Raw genomic sequence first — 10,879 nt, 5'->3', positions numbered from 1 at the left:
CAATATTATACAAGCGATAAAACCAAACTTCTTATGACAATCAACAACATTTAAACAACAAAACCAAAGTTTTTAATAAATGAAATACCATTTCACTTTTTAAGTTATTCGGATTTTATATTAATTGCTCTTTAATTATGCCGTCTAATATTAATTACCCAACCAACTTGGTATGTGGCTATATGTCGACTTTTCATGCCTTTTCATATCCATCACCCCTACCCCTACATATTATCTAAAACACCGCCTTCTTTTCATGTGAAATACTCCATCATCAGCCTGTTTATGATTTTTTATTTTGATGTTCAAATAATTAATATTGGAGGGTAAATCGGTCATTTATGTTATTCAGACTGTTGGTTTAGATAAAAAAAGTAAAAAACAACACCCATTTATCCAGACAGACAAATTTATCCATACATGACTTAATAAAAAATTTGGTAAACAGCCCCTAAGAATTGCAAACATAATTGAAATATGGCTTCCATTTTGTTTTCCAATGACTAGATGTTAGGGACGGACCCAAAACATTTTCCATACGATAAAATCATATAAAACAGTTGCATCTTATAAAATAATATGGTTGCACCTTTCATGAATTTAAATTTTTAGCTTACGAAAACGGGACCATACGATCCGTTCCTGTAGATGGTAAGTTTTCAACGAATCTATGTGGTAGAAACTCGTGCAATGGTTTTTATAAGTTTTCTATGATTTTATATAAAAGACCATAAATATATAAACAACACTGTTTAATTATTTATTACATGTCTTTAAAAAAGTTGCTATATTTGTAAATAACTTGGAGTTGAAATTTTATACATTTTATTTGCAAAATGTAGCTTCAGAATCAAAAGCAATATTCATAAATAACCAATATATAATTTCAATAATTTTTTTAAATTATAAATACCAGTAATATTACCCTTTAATATATAAAATTATATAAACTATCGTTATTAAATCGAATATAAACATAAACATATGCAATATAAATATAATAATAGGCGGTCTTCATTTGAAACTCATAGAAATTTATAAAAATCTTGAAAACCGGTATGTCATGTGCTATTTCATATGTTTTTATTTTATTTAAGGCTTGAATTTAGTATATTGATTAACATATATTTGTTTCACAATATGAACATCTTTTTTGTGTTTATGAAACAAGTAAAAGTTTCACATTTAAACCGAATACATATGAAACAAATATATGTTGATTCATATATTAAATTCTAACAAAAATATTCATATAAGACAATACTTTACGATAACAATTATCACAATATATGAGTTATAATTTAATAAACCAAGTTAAGTTACCAATAACCCAAAAGTATTGGTAGATATCCTTATATATATAGAGAGAGGTGGGTTATTATACAATCATTTATATTTGTATAATCAATATAACTCAAGCTCAACCGTTTATTTAATTAAGTTATCATAATTAATGAACCTTAATCATTTTCCATAAATATTTAAATAATAATAAATGAACTCTCATCATTTTTATAAATATTTTAATTTATTGGATTACATTAGTTGTACAAATCTGATAGGTTTCATTTGAAACAAAATATATATACACACGTTCTTCTGTATGGCACCTCATGCAATATGTAGTCTCATGAGTCACCAATAAACCCCCCGTTGACGACTTGTGTATTAACTTGCTTCTATAAAACCTGCCCTGCCATCTTCAACCGAACACAACTGATTAGGGTTTCAAATGGAAGGAAAAGTGAGAAGGATTAAGCTCGGATCACAAGGTATGGAAGTATCAGCCATCGGATTAGGATGTATGGGGATGTCCACCGCCTACGGACCTCCCAAACCGGAGGAAGACATGATCGAACTCATCCATCACGCCGTCAACTCCGGTGTCACTCATCTCGATTCCTCCGACTTCTACGGTCCTCACACCAACGAAATCCTTATCGGCAAGGTGGTTCAATCGCTAGCTATTACTTTCGGTTTTGCGTTGTTGATTTGTGGCCATATCATATGTTGATTTTTCTCGATTTCTTTCGTGATTTAGGCATTGAAGGGATTGGAAAGAGGGAAGGTGCAAGTGGCAACGAAATTTGGGATCAAATCGTTGGAGGGAGAGGGCGAAATCTGTGGTGATCCTGAGTATGTTAGGGCTTGTTGTGAAGCGAGTTTGAAACGCCTTGATGTTGATTACATCGATCTGTATTACGTCCATCGCATCGACACTCGTGTTCCAATCGAGATCACGGTTAGCATAATACATTCATCTGTGTTATCACCATTTACATCATTTTCTTGTACATGGTTCTTTGATTTTGAGATTTATATATCGTTTTCTATTTGATTCAACCTTTTAGAAAATGTAAACATTAAACCAAAAGTTAAATTTATTTGTGTTTCCTTTTTGAAGTGACAAAAACGAGTATACAATTTAAGAGCATGTCCATGGTGGAGATTCAAACGAGAACACCTACATTTTACAAAAATATCTTTATCACATGTGATAATATGTGTGATGAGACTCTGTGATGTGCGGACGACGTGTTCTACGACTTAGGCCGCGTCAAAGGTTGTTTGGGTCTATGATTTAACATCACATGTGATGGTCTTAATGAATTATAGTATTATATCAACAACATCCTTATCACATGTTTGAACCCTTCCCCAAGCATTTGGCATATATCCGAAAATTGACGGTTCGACCGATCAAAGTTGTGAAAATTTTGTTGGATGCTCAAAGTGGACGACAATAATGTTGTTGGAAGTTCCAAACGGCAAAAAAATGGCCCACAGCTATAATTCTTTAATTTAATTTACATTAAATTACTTTTATTATTAAAAAATGTGTTTTTAAATGTATTTCCGTTATTAAATTTTTGTTTTCTACATTTATTTATAATTATTATTTTGTTATCGTTATTATTTTAAGTCTTCATTAAAATATTTTAATTACTAATTATATATTACATTAATATGTATCTACAAACTATAATTAATATGATTACTTACGATAGTTATTTTCGGCTTGTGGTTTTATTTCTTAGTCATTTCTATTTTAAAATCGAAATGTCATTTATCGATGCGTCAAAGTGTAAAAAAAAAGTTTCTGAACCAGGTCTGTAACTGCAGGGACCAAATCTATAAACTAACATGTCCCCAAGTTATAGGTCAACATTTGTGGTTTGACTAATTTACAGATTTGATCCCTATACTTACGAACTTGGTTTAAAAGTTTTTTTTACACTTTGACACATTTGCAAATTGCAAACTTGCCATTTCCGGACCTAGTGATGTTTTGATGATTTTAGGAGAAAAATGACTATGAGATGAAACTAATATCTCAAAATGGCTATTTTAATTAATGGCTCCTATATTTATTGTATTTAAAAATAGTTTAATAAAAATAAAAAATATGTAACTTTTATTAGAGGGTCTACAAATTTAGTGTTTTTAGAGTGTGATTAGAATTGAGATGTTCTTTTTGGTGTTAATGGGTCCAGTTTGGGTTTTCTTTTTTGCATGCAAAGGTCGGAGATGCTTGTTTGAGTAGTGAGCACAAAATGTTTGTGCTATAATATACACTTCTTGCATTTACCACGGAGGCAATGATGCATTTGTATTTCTCTATTGTTTGGAAAAATTCAGCTCACAAGAATGAAGATTGTTTTGGTTGTAGATGACAGAACTTAAGAAACTGGTTGAGGAGGGTAAGATCAAATATATAGGTCTTTCTGAGGCCTCACCTTCGACTATTAGAAGAGCGCATGCTGTTCATCCAATTACTGCTGTACAACTCGAGTGGTCGTTGTGGACTAGAGTCCCGGAAGAAGAAATTATACCAACTTGTAGGTAAGCCATTGACAAGATTATGTTTTGGTAAAACGACATGGATATTTGGGTCAGTTTTCCCTCATCTCAACTAATCTCATGGGACCTTGAAGATATATAATAGGCAGAAAATTTTCCAATGGCCTTGAGTACGTAGACTCAAACTGGCAGTCTAGGGGAAGGAGCTCAAGGCTTAACCTTTATTAGCCAATTGAGTTGGCCCTCAATATTATAGATAACGTTGTAACCAATTGCCTTTGGCCTAGTTAATTGGTATCTGACCAAGTCTCTAACTTTAGTGATTGTAAATTCGAGTCTTGTTCCTAATAGGGTCTAAGCATAACTTTTGTTTCACTTATGTCCTTTGAAGGAACACTCTCTAGATGAATGATATCCGTTCTAATTCATTTTTTGATGTATGATTATTCAGAGAGTTAGGTATCGGGATTGTTCCTTTTGGTCCTCTTGGAAGTGGATTCTTTGCTTCCGGTCCCAAGGTGCTTGAGGGCTTGTCAGAATCCGATTTTAGAAAGGTTTGTGTTCTCAAACATCTGTGAAATTAAAGCACTAGCCATTTCGTCATTAACATTTAAATCGGGTCTTGTTTATATATTCTTAAAAAGTATGACAAAGTAATTTTATTATTAGTGTTTTGAGACTATTTCATTATCAGTTTTTTAATCCCAAAATGCTATAATGAATTACTCTGTCATATTCTTTAAGAAAACAAAAGAAAATACCATACCTTATGATTATGAATAAAAAGTGCAAATATTATTGTTATTCTTTTTGGCATTTTTTTTAAGTATGATGGTTTATTTAATATTCATATTACAATGAAAAATCAACTAAAATAGCTCAAAAAGTTAAATCACTTTAAACAATTTTATATTATGCTTGAATTGTTATTGTTGGTTTTGATATGAATTGTTGTATTGCATCCATTGTAGTATTTGCCAAGATTACAAGGAGAGAATCTTGAACACAACGAGATCTTGTTTGAGCGGATTCATGAAATTGCACAAAAGAAAGGTTGCACTCCGTCTCAATTAGCATTGGGTTGGGTTCTACACCAGGGATCCGACGTGAGTCCCATCCCTGGTACAACGAAGATCCATAATTTGAACCAAAACATTGGAGCTTTGTCTGTCAAACTCTCACCGGAGGACATGGCTGAACTTGAATCCATTGCTTCGGTTGATGCCTTCAAGGGTGGTAGATTACCTCCAGCAATCTTAGCTCATTCAAACGTCGAGACCCCACCATTGTCATCCTGGAAATAATAGTGTGCTCCTTTGCATACACAAAGCATACTCACATTTTTTAGAGTCGATGACTGACTGAATAAGTATCATATCAAATCCGTTCATGACATCTTATAAGCCCTGGGAGTATGTAGAATTAGGGTCTTCGATAAGTACGAAAAAAATTCAATAAATGTTTTTCATTAGGTTAAAACTGAATACAAGAAATGCTAATGATTTATGGATAAAATAAATCTTGTTCTTCTTTATTATAGATAAGAGAGTACTTAAATTTTACCTACTTCTTATTAGGCTTAAGAACTTAAATATAATTTTGTGGTGTGTAGAGGAATCGCAATGAAAGATGAAGAACTCAAACAATTGTTGATAATATTTGAATTTATTTTTTTTGCTCTACTAAAATATGATGTTAGGATTAAAAGTTTATGGAACATGACGTATATAAATGACATTACCGAATACGTTTAGTAGGAAAAATGTATTGATTAATCACAAAACTATGAAACATGTTATAACTCGTAGAAAGAATAAATAGATCGCCACATAATATCATTTGCAGAAGCAAAAATAGATAGCAATAACCAACAAACACAATTACGCAAACAACATAAGCAAATAGCTCAATAGATGCAGAAATAGATAAAAATATCCAAAACTAAAATATATAGCAATAACAAGCACATGAGCTTAAAGCTGTTAGTCGTTGAATTGTTGAAGCACATATAGTTAGAGATAGCAATAACCAATATCATTGAATCTTGGAACTAGATAAAAAAAAGTTAGAAAACCAATAGTATATAATGAATGGTCATCTAACGTTTTATTGATCTTCTTCTTCAATGTAATTAATTAAATATTTTTATGGCCCTTATTATCTATTAAATTCTTTTTGTCTGTTATTATATGCTACAATGTGTTATTTTTTCTAAAACGAAAACTATATACTGGGGAAAAAATTGGGCATGTAATATTTTTGGGTTCTGGGCATGCACCCGCGCCACCCTCTCGAGGGACGAACTTGTATCATATTGTTGTATATAAGGGTGTATTTATAATAATCAGTTCATTTTATCTTTCGTTTTCTCCATTTATACCGAACATGTTTTTCAATAAAAAAAATTCTCTGAGAAATCATAGTTTGGAATCTTATATTTGATGCTTAATAAATTGAGTTTTATATTAATATGCTTTATATGTTAGAATAGAGAAAAGACAAAAGAAAATTAAGTCTGTTGTCATTGAATACCATTTTACAATTTTGGTACACATGGAGCAATCAAAGAGTAGTTCATTTGATTAATCGAACTTCTTTGCGATGTGCTTGCTTCCAACAACGGTCATCTTCTTTGGTATTTGTTGTAGTCGCGGGCGATTAACACATCTCTGTGTGCATAAAATACAAAGTTCAATGTCATACCTAGAAAAAAACAATGTGATTGATTGGGTTGTAATGGGGATTCCTCAATCCTCGGCTCCGCCAACGAGGAGATTATCAAAATGCACCATCATTAATTCTAGCGATACTTCCAAGATCTAGGGACCTCACGCCTAACGAACTCTTCGTCTCCAAATGACCTCTGTTCTAAGATTGAATCCTCTTTCCAATAGTCGTGATTACAAAGGATATGCCTATTAAATTGAAACTCTTATTTGCATCCAATTTTTTTTATCAAGGTAGACGCACGCCAGTTATGAAAACGGAGTCTATTTATTTCATCGACTTCAACTTATGTTTATGAAGGCGTTAGAATTTAAGGTTAGATTATAGGTTTATTTATTTACAGCTAGAAATTTCTCATCCCCCCCCCTCATTTACATTAAAATAGTGAACAATTTGATCTTGTATGAGCTTAAAGCATTTGGTGTTGTCAATGTTTTTTGTTTGCCATCTTAAAAGTTGCATCTATATGCCCTTTTTAAGCTTACGCTTGTGCTGCCTTCCATTTATGATCGAGGACCCAAGGAAATATTGGTTGGTGATGCATATACAAGTTTGTTTCAGTATTTTGAGTGATTTGGTTTCAAAGCTAACTAGCAATCCTGATGTTTGATCATATTTTTCAAGCTGATGATCTAGAAAGTTGTGTGCTTGTGTTTGAAATGGTGATTGACAAAGAAATGATGCAACCCATCACAACTAGCACTGGCAAGTGCGACTAGAATCAAGCTAGATCCTCGACCAAAAGTTGTGAGCTTGAAAGGTTGCTTCGGTGATGGATACCCACCCGCTTAAGAGCATGTTAGAGGTTCATGACTTTATTAAATAAGTTTTCTCTTTCCTACATATTTCATAAACTTTTCACTTTCAATTATGGACTGGTTCATGGTTTATATAATAAAAAATAAAATTATAAAATTATAACTAAAAGTTACTTATCATAATTAAAAGACAACACTGAAATTCACTTTCAAGAATCCTTGCTCCTGGCTCATATTCACATAGGCCACTCATAAGAATAGGTACTATGGATCCTCCGACTCCCAATCGGGTTGCCTTCCCAGGTCTCGCCTTTCTTCTCGCTCAGCGAGTTGCTAACCTTCCGGGGACAGAGGGGCTGGGAAACTTAATAGCGCTAGCTAACAAGTAAACGAGTGAATCTTGCGTAAGTGAACGGAATGTTGTTGGCATGTTCGAGCTATGACTAAAAATTACAATAATAAGTCATAATAATTAAAAATTATAAAAATAAAGACTATAAGAATGAAAACTATAAAAAATAAAAATATAAAAAATAAAAAATTAGAGTAACTTACGTTTTTAGTCCCTATGCTTTGTTAAAAATTGCAATTTTCGTTATTGTGGTTTAGATATTGTGATTTTCATCTCTATAGTATGTAAGTCATTGTTATTTTCGTTCTTATGATTTATAATTTATTCTTGTTTTGGTTCTTGTGGTTTATAATTTCTTACTATTTGGTCCCTTATACTTAAAAAGGTAAGAAATAGTTCAGGGGTGAAAATAACAATAAATTACAAACCATGGGGATGAAAATCATAATTTCCAAAACTACAGGGACGAAAATTGAAATTTTTAACAAACCGTAAGGACAAAAAATGTAATTTACTCTAAAGATTATGATAATAAAGTGAAAAAGTTATTGGAATTACAATAATTACAAGTGATGCATGGTTAGATTGAGCTTGACTCCAAAGGTCAAAAGTTCTGAAGGTTCTAGGTTCAAATCCAAAAAAAAAAAAAAAAAATCCTCTTGTCGCCATGGATGTTCAAATGCGGTGACTCCGGGCTATCTGCAAAGCAAGTGGTCGTCCTGATATTAGTCGGCTTGCATAACGGATTGGATATCCACGTTAATAGAATATATATATATATATATATATATATATATAATAATCGATGGAATCGCCTATTACGATACATATCAAAGGTAAAGACAAAATGCCTTATAAGAAAAGAAGCGTCACAATTATTTTTTTTATACATGCCAAAGTGATGGAAAACAAAGAATATCTCCCGATTTGTCAACTTTTGGGGATATATATATATATATATATAGAGAGAGAGAGAGAGAGAGAGAGAGAGGAGCGATCAAATGAAAACCACTCCAATTTGTAAAAACCGTAAAAACTACTCTCATCCGTCGTTAATCTTATGAATTTTTTTCATGAAATTGTTAATCTTGTGAAATTGTTTCATATAATATTTTTTTTGATAAAGTTGTTTCATATGTGGTTACGAAATTGTTTCATTTACTACTTAATGAAATTTTAATGAAACTATTTCATGTATTTCTCTAAAATTAAAATAATGAAGATGATAATATCCATGATTAACACCCTTCACAATAAAAATGGTTAATCAACCTCTCATAATTACAAAAAATGAACAAAATAAAAAATTATGATTGGTTGAATGAGGTTTTCACGGTTTTTACAAATTGAGTGGTTTTTATTTGAACCCACCCTTATATATATATATATATATATATATATATATATATATATATATATAAGCCGAAGATCATTAAATTATGATTGTTTACTTATCGTAGGGTCCATGCCTATCAAATGAAGTGGTTCATAAGTACGGACCTCTTCCACTCAATTGGGTGTGAAAAGAAAAGGCGGTTCATAGACCTGCCCTGCTGTAGATGGTCAGCAGCGCAAGTAATCTATTATTATAGAACATTTGAGAAAGTCTTAAAAACTATTTTATATATATCAAGTGTGGTTTGTTGATATATATTACTTAAAATTTAATATTATAAGTAAATGGTTCATGCGTATGAATTTTTAAAATTGTATGTTTGAATTCATATAATTAATTGATAAAAATAATCAAATAGAAAATACACATCTTATTTTAAATATAAAGAATCTAAAATATAATTACGATAATCATTTAGTTCTAACAGAATATTTAATTACTATCTTTATAATAAATAATTACATTATTTAATCTAAAATAAGTTATATCATAATTAAACCTGAATTAAATTATAATGAAAAACCGGATTGAAATTGTATAAAAATCAAGAACTTTTAAATTGTTAAATTGATATCAAGATCGATATTTTTTCAAATTTTTATGGGGGCTTCAAATTTATATTTTATTTAATTATAAAAAACATTATCGCTTTATCAAAATCATACAAGACCATATTACAAAATCGACAAAGACAAAGAATAACATGAACATTATATTCGAGATGTAACACAGTAGATTGCATGGATACACTTCTAGCATAATTAAAATATGTGTCATCAAAATTCAACACACACACACACACACACACACACACACACATATATATATATATATATATATATATGGGCCTAATTAAAGGAGAACTAATTAGTTTGTGATAACTGTGAGGTCCAATCTCAACTACAGATCAATAGATAAATTAAGAAAATTTATAATTTTGGTAATTTTGAATTAAAATTTTAATGGAATGACATATATGTGTTTGGGTGTCACACTGAGGTCGTTTGTGCGGTCGATCGGAGGTGTAATACAGTAGTATCATAATGCATCTTATATATGCTTGGTTATCACACTGTGTCTTTTATTTAACAGAGTCAATATTTTTAGGTATCACAGTGATATCACCGGAGGACGGAGAGGAGAGAGGAGAGAAAATACCTAAAATGTCCTTGTATTAAAATTTTAATTCAAAATTACCAAAATTATAAATTTTCTTAATTTATCTATTGATTTGTGGTTGAGATTGGATCTCACGGTTACCACATACTTTTCAGTTCTTCCTTGAATGGACCCCTATATATTACACGTGAGACCGATGGTTTTTCGTGAGACCCGTAAGACCAATTTATGTTCATTGATCAACTTTATAAGATAACGATCTAATGGTCTAAAGTTGCACGGTGGCAATTTTGTGATTATTGAGAAGTCTAATGGCAATTTTGTGATTATGAATGTTCAGATTGTAGATCTAATTCAAGGGTTGAGAATTGGTCTTACGGGTCTCACGAAAAAATTTTAGTCTCACATGATCCTAAATCTATATATATATATATATATATATATATACTTGGAATCATATGAGACCAATGGTTTTTCGTGAGACCCGTAAGACCAATTCTTAACCCTTGGATTAGATCTATGATGGTTCCGTGAAACACCACAGACACAAACAACAATCAGGACTAAAAGCAAGTATACAAATAGTCCCAATATCGTCTTTCAAGTAATAAAAGTGGTACAAGTACCGGATATCGTCCACAGGGATCGTAGTAAAAGTTTAAAAGAAAGTAAAGTTAAGGAAATGATTTCAGAAGGCGAATTCGAAGACTTTGATTAGAACAGAGT

The 10,879-nt window shown here is 31.3% G+C and overlaps 1 protein-coding gene across 1 annotated transcript; it reads left to right on the top strand.

The window, feature by feature from the left end:
• The first annotated feature begins 1,719 nt into the window (after nt 1-1,719).
• On the top strand, nt 1,720-5,258 carry LOC112517035 (auxin-induced protein PCNT115-like). Its single transcript, XM_025124335.1, has 5 exons — nt 1,720-1,948; nt 2,042-2,242; nt 3,671-3,843; nt 4,253-4,355; nt 4,773-5,258. Exons 1-5 carry the CDS (start codon nt 1,733-1,735, stop codon nt 5,103-5,105), a joined length of 1,026 nt encoding a protein of 341 aa, XP_024980103.1. The 5' UTR covers nt 1,720-1,732; the 3' UTR covers nt 5,106-5,258.
• The last annotated feature ends 5,621 nt before the right edge of the window (nt 5,259-10,879 follow it).

This window comes from Cynara cardunculus (assembly GCF_001531365.2).
Source record: "Cynara cardunculus var. scolymus isolate 2C chromosome LG 1, CcrdV1, whole genome shotgun sequence".
Taxonomy (NCBI): Eukaryota; Viridiplantae; Streptophyta; class Magnoliopsida; order Asterales; family Asteraceae; genus Cynara; species Cynara cardunculus.
The sequence above is the reverse complement of the archived record's forward strand: the minus strand, read 5'-3'. Positions and strand labels throughout refer to the sequence as shown.

Excerpts from the sequence above, each read along its gene's own strand:
- LOC112517035 (XM_025124335.1), top strand. The coding sequence starts at position 1,733 with ATGGAAGGAAAAGTGAGAAGGATTAAGCTCGGATCACAAGGTATGGAA. Across the intron at positions 3,844-4,252 it reads GAAATTATACCAACTTGTAG|AGAGTTAGGTATCGGGATTG; the intron begins GTAAGCCATTGA and ends ATGATTATTCAG. Across the intron at positions 4,356-4,772 it reads CAGAATCCGATTTTAGAAAG|TATTTGCCAAGATTACAAGG; the intron begins GTTTGTGTTCTC and ends CATCCATTGTAG.